Source organism: Rhyacophila brunnea, unplaced genomic scaffold, assembly GCF_057557595.1.
Source record: "Rhyacophila brunnea isolate RB1 unplaced genomic scaffold, BYU_Rbru_1.0 scaffold_142, whole genome shotgun sequence".
NCBI classification, from domain to species: domain Eukaryota; kingdom Metazoa; phylum Arthropoda; class Insecta; order Trichoptera; family Rhyacophilidae; genus Rhyacophila; species Rhyacophila brunnea.
The window spans coordinates 278,330-296,723 of NW_028232799.1; the positions used below are offsets into that span (position 1 = coordinate 278,330).

At 36.7% G+C, this 18,394-nt stretch overlaps 1 protein-coding gene across 1 annotated transcript; it reads left to right on the forward strand.

Moving 5' to 3' along the window:
* Positions 1 to 3,583: 3,583 nt before the first annotated feature.
* Positions 3,584 to 14,029, forward strand: LOC147075511 (uncharacterized). The gene is made up of 3 exons (XM_085942424.1): positions 3,584 to 3,773; positions 10,308 to 10,463; positions 11,995 to 14,029. Exons 1-3 carry the CDS (start codon positions 3,621 to 3,623, stop codon positions 12,079 to 12,081), a joined length of 396 nt encoding a protein of 131 aa, XP_085798550.1. The 5' UTR covers positions 3,584 to 3,620; the 3' UTR covers positions 12,082 to 14,029.
* Positions 14,030 to 18,394: the final 4,365 nt, after the last annotated feature.

The window sequence follows — 18,394 nt, forward strand, 5'->3', positions numbered from 1 at the left end:
AATAACGATTTTTGGCTCTCTTGTAAAGTTGCACTTTTGTAGATAGTGTTGTTTGACACTAAAACTTCGATTTGTTGTATCGCTTAAGCCTTAAGGTTTATAGGCATAAAAAACAAACAAAAAAACAAATATTTTACAAGATATTTATTCACACAAAAAACATTAATTTATTATACCGGCTTTTGTACATTTTTGCTTAATATACGATAAACTAGTTGGTATGAACAGTAGTTGCTGGCATTATTTTGTCACTTTGTCCCATAAAGGCAACTTCATGCATCAGCTTCTCGGCCAGCAATCTTTGTCCCTGTGACATCGTTCGTAGTTTCATGGCCATCATTTTGTCAAAAACATCAAATTCATCTTCAGTCTTGCTTAGTTTGTCGGTGATTAATTCTAACACTTTGTTGGCGCTATCATTCGATTTTTTTCGGTTGAACGATGGGGGGTCTGGTGTTCTATTGAGATTCGACCTTGGAGTAGTCGACAACGTTGATGTTGAAGGCGAATATTCTATCTGTAAATAAAATATTGATTATTTTTTGTTGCAGTTCCCTGATACGCACGAAGAAATGGAGACGATTGCAGAAGAATTTAATAGTAAATGGCAATTTCCAAATTGCCTGGGCGCAGTTGATGGGAAACACATTGCAATCGTGCCACCTGCAGGCGCCGGCTCCCACTTTTATAATTACAAACATTTCCACAGCATTGTTTTGATGGCGATTGCAAATGCTAATTATGAATTTATTTATGTTGATGTTGGAACAAATGGACGTATTTCTGATGGAGGCGTACTGAGAAAATCTGATTTTTTCAAACGTTTAGACGAAGGAAAATTAAAAATACCTGCACCAAAAAAACCTACTGCTAATTCTGATGCACTGCCATTTGTTTATATTGGCGATGAAGCCTTTGCATTACGTAACGATTTCTTAAAGCCGTTTTCACAAAGCCAATTAAATCACAGTAAAAGAATATATAATTATCGGACATGCAGAGCCAGGCGAATTATAGAAAATGTTTTTGGCATTTTAGCTGCTAGATTCCGCATTTTTCAAGCTCCAATAAACATGAAAATTGAAAATATCAATACAGTTGTGCTGAACAACTTTCTTCGTCGCAAATCAACACATACTTATACTCCTTCTCATGACCTTGATAGGGAAAATCCTGAGACAGGTTTAATAGAGCTTGGACTGAGGTCACAGGACACCTTAGCGCCTTTGGAAGCAACGACTAATCGGAACTCGACTGCCAATGCTCAGAAAGCGCGAGGAGATTTCGAAAAATATTTTAATACTACCGGAGCTGTCACATGGCAAGAAAGTATGATAAGCAATAGATAAATTAAACCAATGTAACTATTTAGTTAAATTGTTTTACCTCAATAAAATCTTCGTTGTTTAACGAGTTGGAGTAACTCTCATCAGGAGACATGTTTTCCAAATCGTCCGCCATGCTGGATATTGAGCTCGATTCTGTAAAACAAAATGTAAATTGTTAAAATACAACAATATAATACTCAAACTTGTTTTTTATTATCTCTCCCCTAAGTACCCATTCCTTCATACGGTTAATATTGATATGATTATTTATATTGGTATAATTGGTGTAATCCAGTATATCGGGTATTTTCAAAATGTGTTTTCCGCTGTATTCCTCATAACCAAACTGTACCATTAATTTTGATTGATGATTGACGATTTATTGATTGTCTCTGAAGGAACCTAACTCGAGCGATTTTTGATTTCATGATCATTTCTTTTCTTCTTCTTTCGACCATGTCCGATCATAATATGGACCTCCACGGAGTGGAGGTTTCTATTGACAGATTTTGTTTTTACGAGAAATGTATGTCAGCCACTTGCTCAACATAGGTATTAGGTCCATACTCTGACTCATACACAAATTGAAATTCAATGTGTACTTGTCAGACCCAGGATTTGAACCTGGGACCCGACCACGACTCAATAAGCCAACGCTTAAGCCGCGCTTCCACCTCCATGATCGTACCTATATATTATTATTTCTTACCTACCTTAGCAAAGAATAAGTAATTTTATTGTGACTAGAAATGATTCATAGCTGTATGTTTTAATTGCTTAATAGTAGCTAATCTAATGCGATGTCACTTTCAGAGCTACGACAATGTCATAGTCTGCACGTGTATAATAAATTGCTTTAAAGCATTCCCTCGTACCTATATATTATTATTATTTATTACCTACCTCAGCAAAGAATAAGTAATTTTATTGTGACTAGAAATGATCCATAGCTGTATGTTTTAATTGCTTTATAGTATAGCTAATCTAACGCGATGTCACTTTCAGAGCTACGACAATTTCATAATCTGCACGTGTATAATAAATAGCTTTAAAGCATTCCTACGTACCTTCCATTTGGTCGTTCAAGAACTACAAATTTTTATAGTACCTACCACAGTTTGGGTAGATATATTGCGTCTGTGCCGGCTCCGCTTCGATATGATGTCCTTACTTTATTTCTCTCCTTTCTGTAACACGACCTCAATGTCTGTATTTTCTTTTTAACATCGTCGACCCTTGCCTGTGGCTCCACCTTGATTAATATCTCCAAAAGTTCCGCATACGCCAAGGACTTGGCATCACGATTCTTTAAAGTCGGCTGGTCGTCTTCCATAACGACGGGTTGTCTTTAAAACAACTAATAAAATCTTCCAAGAAACTTTTCGAATGCACTCGTAGATCTACCAGTGTTGTTTTAGATGTCCGAACACTTTGAATGACAGTAAAATAATGATGGCGCTGTCGTCCGTCGGCATAGATATTAGATAATGTGACGGTAAAGCGTGGTGAACGTACGAATTTCAGCGGCTCGGCGAGTAAAATATCAAACATGTTTGAAATCCAACGAGCCTCGTCTGCGGATTAAAAAGTCCGCAGACCTGGGATGCTCCACGCGAAAAAAAAGTCCGAAGACTGTAAATCGTCTGACTTGCGTGCCAATGGAGCGCCGGCAGTAAAGTAAAAAATACAATAATATGACGTGGTGCAATTTCATTAATTCAAAAAATGACTGCTAATACTGACTTATTTGCCAAGTTAAAAGAAATCAATTGAGTGCGTTTGTTGCAAAAATAATTTTTCAAACAAAACTAGGATAGAAGAGGATTGCTCTCAGTTACCAAATATTTCAAAATTGCAAAACCGATATTATGATTTGCTAGGTAGCTTATTGTCAACACTTAACGGCTCTTCATTCTGACGTCAGCCAAAGATTTGAAGACATTCTTCACTTGACAAGACATAAAAAATAGTAGGTACTTACAACAAATATTGCATAGGTCAGGGATGGCAAACCTATGACCCGCGGGTCAGACACTGACCAACGTAGGCTTTTTAAATGACCCACGCGTTGAAACTTATTTTTAATATCATAAAAGAGAGAACAAAAACCTATACATTTTCAACATTAGGACAACGCGTACATACTAAACATCATTATTTTTGCCGTAATACAAAATAAATATTATGAAAAGTGGCAACACTGTCCCATGTAAAGAGATAGTAACTGCCACGATGACAGATGTCAGACCATAAGAAAGCCCCTGTCCTCAATTTTATAAATACTTACGCAGAATGGACGTAAAACGCAAACCAGACATATTACAATCAGATTCATTGACAGAAAAACAGCATTGGTTTGATGTACCCATAGAGAATGCAGACGCAACGGATGTCGACATCTACATAAAGCAAGAATGCATCGATGACGCTAACAGTATAATTGAGGTAAGCATTTTTTTAAAAACAAATTGTATCAAGTGCCATTCTAAAGATATTAAACGTCAGGTTCATTGTCAGTTCAGTCGAGGTTTCCGTTTCGTTCTTTTCACTTTTGAAACGGCGGTGTATTTTGATGATTAGTTCAGTTAGTATCCGTTCAGTCACAGTCGACAGTTCAGTTGGGAAAAAGCGATGTATATTTAAGTAGGTACACTATTTTCTTTATCCAACGAATCATTCACACGTTTTAAGAATGTAATATTCTAAGTATTCAACATACATAATTTTGATAACACTTCTGAAAACATGTTAAAAAGCTGCATCTCTCCAGGTAGGTATCGCGCCCGCTGCGCATAAGCCACCACGAGCCGCGATTGCCAATCGTAGCTCAATTTGGGAAGCACTTATGAGAGTATTACCTATAAGAGTATTATAAGAGCCAAAAGTTAAAATTTGTCGTAATTAGTATGACAGCTTTGGCATAGTGGTCTATGCGCGGCGGGCGCGATACCTGGAAAAATACAGCTTCGATTCCTGCGGGTTGTCTTACTTTTTTCAAAAAGATTTTTTCTATTGGTCATTTTTTCAGAAGTATTTTCAAAATTATGTAATATTTATGTATTTTTTGTCGACTAAAAATGACAATTATCTTTACAATAACTTTCTAAACATACAGGGTGGTATAATACAGAACGTATATTTGAAGAAATAATAATAAATAACAATATTTCAATCGAAATTACAAAATTAGTATGAAAAATACGGTAATACATAGTAATTTACACGTCAATTGAACTGGGAACTCTAAAGTCGGAATTCACGTCAGTTTAACTGACAGCTCTACTGAAACGGAGACTGATCGAACAGCAAAACTGATTGCGTAAAAGCACAAAAAACCAAAAAAATAACAGGTTGCACATCACAATATAATATATATTATAAATGATATTGATATGGAAGGGTTTGTTTGAAGTTTAATTAACTTAACTGCATGATGTTGCATTTCAGAAACAAACTGTTTTAGGTACCCTTTATATCGTCGGTGTCTTGTGGAAAAGGCGAATTACCTAACCAAAATGCTACCTATTTTACAGGAGGATTTTTAACTTTTGACATTTATTTAATAATTACCTGTGGATGATAAATGTCTAACAATTTTATAATAAAGTTTAGAAAAAATACTGTCTATATAATATGCATTATAATATGCTATTTATTTATAAAAGGCGTAATATGTCACATTCGCTTTTTATTTGTAACTAGCTGACCCGGCGAACTTCGTACCGCCTCAGAATCAATAATCTTGTGTTAACTTATTAGCTGAATTAAAATACTCAAAATGAATTAAGTTCAATAAATGTGCAAAAATCAAATCAAAATGAAATAGATTACATAGTTTTGGTTGGTTCAGATTTCGAAGCATGATAACTACCAAGTTAATCTTCAGTTGTAAATTGTGCGGTGGCAAGCCAGGCAAATCCAATAAGTTTAAAAATTCAGTTGGATAGTTGGTTGCTTCTCCTTCGTTTATTATACAGTCGATAGATTTGAAGGAATGCATTGGACCAACGATTTGATTTTGAATTGTGGAGTTTAAGTGATCAACATCTTTGTTCTTTATCGCAAAAATTGCTCGTTCACTCAACCAATTGTGATTTTTGTGGTTAGCAATGACGTTCGGGAACACTTTTTTGATGAGGTCGTCCTTCGCTGAGACAAAATTTCAAAAATTCGGCGGAAACGAAATCAATCCGTTCGATTCGTCGACAGGAACACGGCAGTTACCGATAGTCAGCAATTGCTTATAGAAATCGTCGGCAGATGGATCATTTAGCAATACAACTCGCATGTTCGTCGTCAGCCAAAGTTTCTTCACATAGCGCCACAGAGTCTATGATTTGAGGCAAGCGTTCATTTCATCGGCAGAGGTCGATCTTGGAATGACTGGTAGTGTTTGGCAGAAATTGCCAGATAGTAGAATCATTGCGCCACCAAAACATCTTGAGTAATTGCGCAGATCTTTCATAGTTCGATTGAGTGCTGCCAATGCGCATTTGTGCGCCATTGTGCATTCATCCCAGGTGATGATTTTACTTGCTACCAAAACTTTGGCCATTGCTGAGTGTTTCGCAATACTGCTTGTCGGTGTTTCAGTCATTTGAAGATTTAACGGCAATTTCAACGCTGAATGAGCCGTTTGGCATCCTTCTAACAACGTGGCCGCTATCCCAGACTGCTACAGAAATTTCGGATCTCGCAAGAACAGTGGCCAAAATCAATGTCATGAGAAATGTCTTCCCTGTTCCACCTGGTGCATCGAGGAAAAATAAACCACCATTTCCATCATCAATTGCCTTCATTAACGTATCGTACACTTCCTTCTGTTTGGGGTTCAACATTGGTACATTAGATCGAACCGATAGGTTCAATGCATCTTGATCATATTCACGTTCACGTTCCAATTCTCGATTAAAAGCGTCATTCATTCCACGATCAGGCGTTGGCATTCCTAACTTAACTAACAAACTGCCGCACATGAGATAACACATGTCTTCGATCAAAAGCAAAGCCTGGTTATGTATTTCCTCATTCACTTCGAGATCGGGATTCTCTGAACTGACACGAATTCAATGTAAAATGTCTTCTGACATGTCATCCTTGTACTTGTTCTACAGCTCAGGTGGATTTGATGGGAAGTATGTCAAAATAATGATAGCAAATAATGTGCGTATCTGACTTGGAGATGCAGAAACAAATGCTTTAGCGATTGTCATGTCCCATTGAGTATCATTTTCAAGCAAATTGAGCTTTTGACATGCAGCACGAAATGTTGGGCACACTACACCATTGACAGTTCGAAGTGATTCAAATGATGTCGGTCCACGAACATTTACCAGCAACAACCGCAAGTAGAATCATTCGCCATTCTTCGGATGATTTGTGTAAATGCGACCAAGAGCATCAGTAGAATGCACATCCGGATGATCAGGAACCGCATCGCCTTGCTTCCGACGTTGAAATTTCTTCAATGAAGCGTTCCAAGTGTAATAACGTGGCATCTTAGAGTAGAACAACGTTTGTGCAAACGGATCGCTTTGGCAAATCGAAAAGAAACTGGTCAATGTTGGCGCTGGAGATATTTCAGCACGTTGAGCAACATTCGATGCGTTGAAATAAACTTGTTGACCATTCTCCAGATGCATCGCCAAATGTACAGCAGTGGGATGACGTTCATGAATGTGGAATGAGAAAATACGCCAAATTGCTTCATTGCAGCTCACATATCAACCAACTTGATAGTGCGTGATTTCATCGTTGGTATTGGGAGTTTGAACGCCAAAAACTACAATATCGCTGCCTTTGGTGACATATTTGCAGATGTATTTGATGGACTTCACTGAATTGCAAAACTCCACGTTGCAATGCGCCTTGAATGTTTTGGAAAAAAGTGGCGAATACGGAACAATCCAAGTGTTGTCGACCACGATATCGTTTCACTTAATTTTCGTTGCGATAGTTTTACCGTTATGATTGGGTGATCGACGCCGATACAGTGGATAACCATCATTGGCAGTGATAGTCTCCGCCGTTAAACTTCATGGATAACGCTTGGAACACTTGCCGTCGACCATGCACGGTGATTGGAGGTTGATGGCGTCACACTGTCCATGAATCATGTAAGTAATTACAACATCATGCAGGTCTGGATCGGTTTCGGGATCAGGAATCTCGGCACATATGATGTCATCGTTTTGGTCTGGTCGAATTCTTTCAACTCACCAAATAAGAATGTGTGCATGCGGCAAGCTTCGTTTTTGTCATTCAATCGAATACATCCAGCATCGAGTATTCCCAAAGACGCGATGATTAACAATATAGTTCATCAGCGACTGGATTTTTTGTTTAAACACACGTGCGGTGATGTCGTGCCGATCACTTGATGTTTGTCCGGGGAGTAGCAGTTGAACAATTTCTATTCATTTCGGATTTCATGTAAAGGTATTGAATAGATCTGGACGACCGTAATGACGAACATAATATGTCATTGCATCTTGCGCATATTCATGCATATGACGTGGGCTGCCAATGTACATCGCCGATAAAATAGTCAATCGACCATCATTAGCTGCATCTCCTACGGTGCTGATTGCATCGCGTTAATGAATATACTCCTCCGATCGCAGTTTGGCTTGGTTCAACCGAATGAAAGTGAGGCGATCCGTCTCGATTTTAAGCAATCGACGAAATCGCAGCAAACAGTTGTCAAAACACTGGAAAATTAATAACATAATTACATAATTCAAAATTACATATTGAAGCAGTTATCGATGCACACACAATCACAAATTTGATAACCTCACAAAGTGAACATCTTCGAAGGCAACTTACCGTTTGAAAATCACGATCGAAATAGCTATTTGCGCACCTAGCTGGTAATCGGCTCGATCATTCACGTAGATCGATTGTCGAATGAAGTTCGAATGATGGTTTTTGAAATTGGTAGGTAAATAATGAGCAATACCAGCAATGAGATCATGTAATTTTATCCTTGGCTTTATTTTTGGACGCTGTCAAAGAAGTAAAAAAGATTCAGGCAGGACAACTTCCTCCAAAATTCACCGGAGTATACAACAAAGTCTTTCGGGATTATCTAAGGCTGAACTGAATCAACTGTCAAAAGATAGATAATGCACACAATGCCTTTCATTTGTTTGTTTGTTTCTTGTTTATTTTCTTTTATTTTCGATTGCGCGTTCATTGTTCAAAATGTCAAAATGTATGAGAAAATTAATTTTCTTCATAATTTTTTCCCCGTGAATTTTTCCGATGTTTTAATAATTATTCTGCTATTCGGGGCTGAGACAAATCCAACAATGCAAAGATCGTAAAAATCGGTCCAGCCGTTCTCGAGTTATAAATGGTGTAACTAACCTGACTTTCTTTTATATATATAGATAATGAATATTCGACCTTACGATTATCGTTTTTATGTACTTAGGTAGGTACTTTTCTGTGGATATACAAATTCGCAGTTTTTACACAACAAAGCTAGTGAGGTACATATATTGTTAATTCATTAAAATCTCGATTTCGCCAAAATGCTAGATTCGCCCTTTTTACAAAACACCATTTTGTTGTGTAAATGAAATATTACCTATTTAAAAACTTTGCAGTGAAGAAAGAGTGCAGTGAAAAAATCGATCGTATTTTTTATTTACAGGTGTCACTAAAATTAAAATTATATATAACGTATAATATAATCGATTATAATTATAATATAGAGCTATATTCAAGGTTTACCATCATGAACTTATACTTATATAAACGGATAATAGGAAGTAACAACATCATAAGTGAAAGTTTATGTGTTAATAGTAATTATCTATACTGCACGGTTACTTTGTCAATGCTAAGGATGAAACCACAGAAGAGATTAAAAAATAGAATTCCGATAGGCTTATACTCCAATACCCTACATTTTGAAGCAGGGTGTTGAATATGTGAGTGTCCTCTGAAAATGAAACACACTTTATAGTCGTGCAATAGTGTGTATTGCAACCTAAAAATACACCAATATTAAATAAGCGTCAGTGCATAAACCGAGAGCAGTTGTCTATACGAAGGACAAGCTAAGAATGACGTATTCTTGACACGTGTTTAAGTTTATTCAATATTCTTTCAAACTCAAAATTGGTTGCCTGTTACTCCACTCCCGTTAGGTATTTTAGTTCCCTAGTAAATGGGGGGGGGGGGTCGAAAACAACCCAATCAAGACTCGCAACTGAACAAATTCTGAAAGTATAATGACGTATTCAATATGGCGTCCATATGACGTCACAGTGGTTCCATTTTTGTCCTTTCTTCAGATAGGTAAGTTTGTGGAACTGTACTTCAAATTCCACCAATCACGAGATAATCTGCTTTGTAACGAATTGAGGTAAGAGGTTTTTCAGAATTACGCATTTTCTATAAGTAATAAAGAATCAAACATTTTTAAGACGTTGTGTATATTCAATATTGCATCAAAAAAATTATTAATAACAGGGCATTTAAAATAGCTCAGCCAGTCTAATAGTCGTTGTTATAGAATCATATGTGTACTTTGGAATCCAAGTAATAAAGATTTACATATTATGATATTACACATACATATGATACACCAGAGTAGGGATTTTTTTTTTATATAGAATTATTAATAACCATGTCCTTGCTTTTTCGTACAAGGTGGTTGTTAGTAATTTTGAACAATCACAAACACCCAGGCTTTGAGAAAAACACATAAATGTTTTTGTCATGACCGGGAATCGAACCCAGGAACTCTCGGGTGGAAGGCGAGCGCCTTACCCACTGCACCACGAGAGCCGCCTCAGAGTAGGGATTAGCCTTGCGATCGATGGTCGTCACACCCAGTCAGCTCCTCTCTTTACCTGCCGCGTTCTCGACTACCACTATCCAGACAATTGTACATGATACAAGTACGTACGGTCACATTAGGTAGGTAAATTTTGCATTAAATTAGCAAATCTATTTTTTTTCCAGCCTGGCACTATAGACGTTATCAACATAAAGGCTGAACCTTTTAGCCAGTCGGAAAATTCAAATGTAAGTTTCGGTGAAGACACGAAGCGTCCATTTGAATATGTTTATCCTGCACCCGGATGTTCTTACTCTGAATGGACGCCACTGTTAAATCGGGTATGCATAATTATTATTTACAATTAATCATTCTATAATATTCTTCTTCTTTCTTCTCCTCTTCTTCTTCGGCCAAATCCGCTCCTTAGTTGGAGCGTATGGAGACCACAAGGCGCCTCCAAGAATCCCATTCGTTTGCTAGTCTTCTTGCATCGTTCTAGGTCAAAAAAAAAATATTTTTATTTTACATATTAAAATGAACCATACATTATACACGGCAAATAGTGTGTGATCAAATACATCAATATTCAATGAGCGTCAGTGGGTAAACCGAAAGCAGTTGTCAGAATAAAGGATGTCGGTATTATTGACACGTGTTTAAATGTATCACATATTCTTTTACATCCGATATCGGTTGCCTGTTACTCCACATTCGTTATGTATTTCAGTTGCCGTTATTTCTGAGTTCTCAGGTCATAATTAACGTGACCATACGTCCCGTTTTGAACGGGTCCATCCCATTTTTAGGTAACCTATCTCGTTGTCCCTAAGCACAGCTTCGGGACGCCGAAATGTCCCATTTGCAGAAAGACAGCAGCCCATGGTAGCAATTAGAAATGTTTGAATGGGCTACTTTAACCAAAATACAGAAGTATTTAATGAGTATTCACTTATTTGTAAGTACATTAGGTACTAATTATAACTAAAATGTAACTAGAAGGGAACACTGGGAATGTTTCAACTGAAAGTTGTTGGGTAGAATTATTCAAACAGTTTCACACCAATAATTTGAATCATACGAACTTTCGTACAATTTTTTAATACATTTTATGTTTGCCCGGCACTAACGCACCGATAGAAAGGGTCTTTTCTCTAGTGAATAAGTCCTGCCATAAATTTATTCTTATTTGAAATCAAAACCAAATACACTTTTTTATAAAATAATATTTTTTTTATAAAATTTCTTCTTCAGAAAAATATAAGACAGCATAAATTATTTATTTTTATGTGTTTATTCCTTTTTCATTAATATTTAAAAACTTCTTCTTGGTCGTGCACTCATGGCTTGAGGATCGTGACCACATTTAAATTTCGCCATCCTTTGAGCGACCAAGGCTTTCCATCCTTCTCGATCGTCCGCTTCTCTAAAGGCAGAATGGATGGTGCCTCCAGTCAGCTCTTTCACTCGGTCGCTCCATCGCGCAGACGCTCTTCCTCTGCTTCGCCATCCCTGGAGACTACCCAAAACTACCAGTCTCTCCAGGTTGTCCGGTCCTCGCCTGACAATATGTCCAAAAAACTGCAGAATTCTTCTCAGACTTATCGTCGAGAGCCGTTCCTTTATCTTCAGTCTCTGGATGATTGACTGGTTCGTCATGTGCTCCGTCCACAAATGCGAAGCATTCGGCGCCAACACCACATCTCAAGGGCATCAATTGCCTTCATTATTATTAAAAACTATGAAGAAATATGCGTTTTCTTGAATACACAATAATATACTATTACCTAAAAATTAGTAAATATCACGTTGCTCATAATACACTTTTTTCTAAATAAATAAATTGAATAACCTTGCCTGATCATTTTGCAGATTACTCCCACCCAACGATATTTTACAGGAGGTAACTTCGAGAAGCGACTAGTGACCACTAGTAAGGGGGATGTCAACAGTCAATAGTCAACGGGGATGACTTCATCAGACGAATGGAGTCTGCAGCCAAACGTGTTCAACTTTTAATAACAGAGCATCCGGATATTACTATAGATGAACATAATATCAAAAAAGAACTACAAATAACACCACACTTCCCGAAGGTAGTGCGAATTAGATTAAGAAGAGTCATGCATTTCCCACGCAATTTCGTTTGTAATGAATGTCATGCAGTATTCGCACCTCCTAGTACGCTAAAAAGCCACCATATTTCGTGCATGAAGTCTGAAAGTTTTAATACTAACGCGGTTGGATATGCTGATGATAAACTTTACCAATGCGACGTGTGTCTATACAATTGTTCGTCGAACAATCATCTCAAAATACACAAAATGACTCATACCGGTATAAAACCATATCAATGCGACGTTTGCTCGTTAAAAGTTTTGCTGCCCGGTTATCTCAAAATGCACAAAAAAATACATTCTGGCGAAAAACCATTTCAATGTGCGGTTTGCCCATTCAAATGCTCGCGAGTTAGTGATCTCAAAAGACATCAAATGACGCACACTGGGGAGAAACCACACGAATGTCAAGAATGCGGATTTAAATGCTCGCGACTCTGTGATCTCAAAAGACATAAAATGACACATACCGGAGAAAAACGGTATCAATGCGATGTGTGCTTTTTAAAATGCACGCAACTAAGTGATCTCAAATCACACAAAATGACACACACTGGCGAAAAGCCATATCAATGTCTTATTTGTTCCTTTAAATGCTCGCGGTTCCGTGAAAACACAACGTGAAACATACAGGTGAAAAACCATTTGCATGTGACATTTGCTCGTTTAAATGCTCGTTTTCAAGTAATCTCAAAACGCATAAAATAATACATTCTGGCGAAAGACCATTTAAATGCAATTTATGCTCATTTGAAAGTTCTCAACTTGGTAATCTCAAAGCACATACCATGAGACATACTGGTGAAAAACCATATCAATGCATGGTTTGCTCATTGAAATGCTCACAACTCAATAATCTAAAAATACATAGCAGGAAACATACTAGTGTTGTAGCTGGTGAATAAAAAATATATCAATGCGATACATACTCGAAAAATGTTCATCTTTAAATTTATTGTAAAAAGACTTTGCTGAATGAAGAATAAATAAACAATGTTGTTTTGTTTATATGTATCTAATGTTTAGCAAATGGCGCCTATTTGACTCTTGCATTGTGATGGTGCTGCTTTACGTTAACGAATGGAACCGTATACTGAGCTTTGTAAACAGATTTTTCTGATGGATAATGGGTGTGCGGTGGGGTATGACTTTAGGAGGAATGAGTAGATAAGAAAAAGCATCAAGCAAGCTATTGACACGCTGATAGTGAAGAGGCATCGTGCTGCAGATGCCAGAAGAGAACCTCAACCGGGCTCCTTGTTCTTGAAATCAAACATATTCCGGGGTTCTAAAGGGCGCTAAATATTATATAATATGGTGGTCTGGTATGACTTAGAATGATACAAGAAGACTGGCTAGCGACAAAGATTCTTGGAGGCGCCGCGTGATGTCCATATGCTCCAACTAAGGAGTGGATATGACCGAAGAAGAAGAAATTTATTTATATCGCATTATTATGAAATGCTTGCGATTTGGTTAGTTGAAAGAATAATTAATCACTAATAATCCTGAATAATAATATTATAAATGTGATGATTGCTAGTAATATGATTTTCGACTGGTGTATTATTGAAGTACTGCAGTGCGGAGCAGTAACTCATTTTGCCATTTACTCATACAAGAGAGATGAGTACCTATAATGATTGTCACTTATTCGACGAATATCAATGTATTGTTCCGCAGTATTAATATTCATTAAGAATGTTTTTTATTAAAATCAATTCCAGGCACATCATTTATATATGTACCGAGAATTTATATAATTATAAGTATTGTCTTTTTTAAGTATATGGGTGGAGGTATATATAAGAATTTAATTTTGTGTTAATTACATTGGTGAGTAAGAGTATTTAAAATAATTATTATTCTTTGCTTTTATTTGATATTATTCATAATTTGAGACTGTGTGATCACTATATATCTGATTCCTCTTAAACATTCTTTAATAATAATTAAAGTATACTTAACATATATAATTTTGAAAAACAATTTCTTAGAGAATATAATTATTATAACCAATATGATTGTGACAATAAGTTTAAAAATTAACTAATATAATTAAGTATTTGTCATTCCAAATCTGACTGTTTTCTTTTAACCTTTTACACTAGTTTCCCGTACGCTGCGTGGTGGCGCTGTATTACCTTGAATAATTTTATTCATCACCTGCGAATTTATTTCGATGTATAATCTATGACTCAACGAAGTGAAAGCTGTGATGAACGAATGTAGATGGTAAAACGGATTCATCTCCTCTGCGCATGCACAAAACGTCTCGGTGTAAAACCAGAATCTACAAGTGAAGAGGAAGTCGGCGTTGTAGTGACTAAATGTGGACTTAGCTATTGGGCGAGGAACGTTGGATGTTTTTGAATTGCGTTGCCGATCGCATCGCATCGTCCACGAGAGTGGTCTGAAGATTGGGATAGTAGGTCGTAGGTCAGTAGAAGAAAGCTGTCCAGTCGAGAGAACGTAAAAAAATAAACGCGAGAAATTTAGCATAAGGAATAATGTTAAAAGATAGCGCTATTTTTAACCTTGTAAGGTTGAATGATTTTTATTATTAATGCAATTAATATTATTATAATTAATGAATTTTTTCATTGTATTCGACTGGTAGCTAGCAAGATGGTCACTTACTTACTCAAGATCAGCTGACTAATATACTGGAGTGCGATTATCCGGTCTTTTCGTACTCTATGGGAGCCGTCTGCTGAAGGCAGACAGTTCTGTCGGTGTTAGTACCTACCTATCTAAATGCCATTGGGAACTTACCTACCGACTATAACTTGGCTATAGGTCATGCACAAACGAGGTTGATTCCATGCATTCCTCAATAAACTGAGCAACAGAAAATAGAGTAGGAGTCAAATCATACTTCTCATTGAGGTAAATATGGTCAAAATATACAGCTTTTCTGTGCTTGATAGTTTTATTTACCTACCTATAAGTTATTTTGTATTATTTTCTGCTGTTAAAAACTTGAAATTAGTAATGTGATCAGCCCAGGATATCTTCATGGTCCCCGTTACAGCCACACATAGAGAGCCTTACCCTCTTCTTATTTTTGTTTCAGTTTTGACTTAATAGACCAGAACGTAACACATCTACTGATGTACTTACCCTCAAGATCAAAGCTAGCTCAGGGTGTTGGTATGCACTTGGGGTGTCAATAAATTGTTTGTTTCAACTTTGTAATTTAATACTATAAAGGAGCACGGGTCCAGAATTAAATACAACACCAGGATTAGCTTTACTTCGTATATTGTTTTCACCAGATATTTTTATAATATTCCTTTACACTTGCATCTTAATATTAATTTATGACTTAATACGAATACGAAAATACTTTATAACAAGGTTCTAAATATTTCTTATTTTTTAGGTACCTAATTAATGTTTGATAACACAATCAGAATTACTCTTTACAATTATTATTGCTTTGAATTACATTCCTCATTGTTTCTTAATTAACAATTGTGGCTTTTGGATTACAATCCTTATTGTTCTTATTTTATAATAATTACTAGCTGACCCGGCAAACGTTGTTCTGCCATATAAATTATTTCTAGTGAATATTTTGGTTGTTAAATAAAAAATAACGAATGTATCGTAAGTGTGTGGGGATGGGATATATGACAAAAAGAGGAATAGAGCGCTGTAGATGATGACCGCCGATAAAAACAAAAAACATCAACCATACATTTTCTCAATTCAAAATGAGTAATGATGTTCCTAATGAATGAATTACCTGTGACAGGATCTCGTTGTTTAATGTTTATGCAATATCCGTCTTGTCCCTTCCAGAAAATTAGCGGATATTGGAGAGCGTCGTATGAACGATGTGTGTCAGCGATGAACTCCAGATTATTGTTTCTTCTTCGAATCACGATTTCTCGCGTTGATGTGCGGTCGCCAACCATGATTCCAGCAATGTCGTCAACAACAGGTGCATTGAATCGACGCACGTGCTCTCCAGCTGGTGTTTTATTAGGATTGATGACAAAAGCGTGATTGTCACTTTGCAATTCGTGCATGTGTGCTTTGCAGAATTTCAATAATTCATTGAGCTCGAATTGAGGCTATTGTAGCCGCAACGTGCATCCACATGATTGATGTCCTCACCACCCATGAAGTAGATTTGTAAAAAATTATGTGGTTCGTTCGGCATTGGCAGCAATGAGCCTACTTTGTGGTATACTTGGCCTTTGATTTTGAACGTATAATGGAATTGTTGACCATTTGCCGCAGTATTGTGAACTATTTCTGTTGCTCCAAACGAAGTCATTTGGAAACATGAATTGAATGTGCGAATGGACTTCAGGAACAGGTTTGAATCTGAAACCGTGCCGATGAGCAAGCCGTTCAATGGTTCTGGTGGTATCTCAATTTCTGGTAGTTGCACTTTTCCTGATGCGGAACACATCCCGGCTGACTCATGTTTGAATTTGAGCGCATGATAATGGGGACATTCTTTGTCCATAGCACCAATCAGCACTTTCGGATGAGCGGAATATTCAATATCTGGCTCGTACTCGAATGCGAGACGAAGGAACGAAGCGGATGTAAATGTTCGATGTACTTGTTGGCGTAGTCGGTCATTTGCTCTGCGTGTGTTAACTACGAACCGGCGCGCTTGGCTCCGTTCCAATTGTCGTTGTTGATTTCGTTCAGCTCGTGACTCTTGTGATTGGGATGCACGCAATTGCAACATGTTTACACGCACGTTTTTGTTATCTTGTTGGATTTGTTCGTCTGTTCTTTCTGCTTTACTATTTCGCATGATTGTTGCTTTATTCGTTCGACGGCCCAAATGGCCCCCCTAGCGTCTTGATGGCATTGTGCACTGTAATACACGCACATAAAAATAGATAAATTAAAATAAAAAGTACAAAATTTTGCACGCACTGCGTTGTGATATGCCGAATGAAATGTCAAAATGACGCGATACTTCTCTTGAATTCTTCTCGGACGTAGCGCCATCTGTCATTCAACAACATAAATAATTTCTTTCTGTTTGAAATACGAACGACGGTTAAATTTGTTCATACAAAAAGAATAAAATCGCGATTAAAAAATGGGAGTGTGGGGGTAGGAGGGTGAAAATTTGGGGTTATAAGTATTTTTTGATGCAAAATAATAAAAAAAATACAAAAAGAAATTTTCAAAAAAATAAAAAATTAAAATTTCTGGATAGAGATACCCAAATCACCTAGCGGTATGAAATATACTTGTTGACCTATTCTCATACCTAACAAATATACATAAAAAAAATCATAAAAATCGGTCGAGCCATTTCGGAGGAGTTAGACCACAAACATCGTGACACGAGATTTTTATATATATAGAGATTATTATATTTGAGCTATCACTTAAATACCTAGCGATGACTTTAAGTTATCCGGATAATTAAACAACTTCTGCAGCGACCGGCGTCGGCTGTAAGTTTGCACTATTTTTCGTAACAAACCATTGAGGTCATATTAGGTGCATCTCAGTCTGAGGCTCTTATCGCCCTTCTCGCGAGAACCGGCTCCTTTTACAGAGATAAATTACTCTGCGTAACTCTGCTTTTCATTATCTAACGGTTTGCATCAAAATGATTATCCGAATACATAAAAACTTAAATCTACAAATATTCCCAACATTGTCGAAGTACAAAACTTATTAATAATGAATATTAGGTTCTTATCTTAATACACATGCCCAATTACATTATGATGTTTATTTACAATTCAAAATAATACCAAATCAAACATTATAATATAATTGTTATTACCTACTAATTTTCTTTAGCTTTCGTCTCCTTCTTTCCGTTAGCAGTATAATGTATTCATCTACGTTATACCTATATGTTTATCAATTAGCTTATATTATGTAGACAAAATTTCCATATTTTATCGCTAGACATTTTATAAAATTATCCAATCTTATTACTAGACAAGTACTTCCCTCATCTTTCACCTTTGTTAGCGTTTACTTCTATGCCTCGTATACCAGCTAGATACGCAATACATACCACTTTTATCTGAGGAAGAAAATCGATCATATTATGTTTTAAGCCTTTTGACTACAAGGTCAGGAAACGTGTTCACGCTAATAAATTACTCAAGGATGGATAATGGTATAAGACGAAAGTCCAGGAACGTAACGCT

Excerpts from the sequence above, each read along its gene's own strand:
- LOC147075511 (XM_085942424.1), top strand. The coding sequence starts at position 3,621 with ATGGACGTAAAACGCAAACCAGACATATTACAATCAGATTCATTGACA. Across the intron at positions 3,774-10,307 it reads ACGCTAACAGTATAATTGAG|CCTGGCACTATAGACGTTAT; the intron begins GTAAGCATTTTT and ends TTTTTTTTCCAG. Across the intron at positions 10,464-11,994 it reads GGACGCCACTGTTAAATCGG|ATTACTCCCACCCAACGATA; the intron begins GTATGCATAATT and ends ATCATTTTGCAG.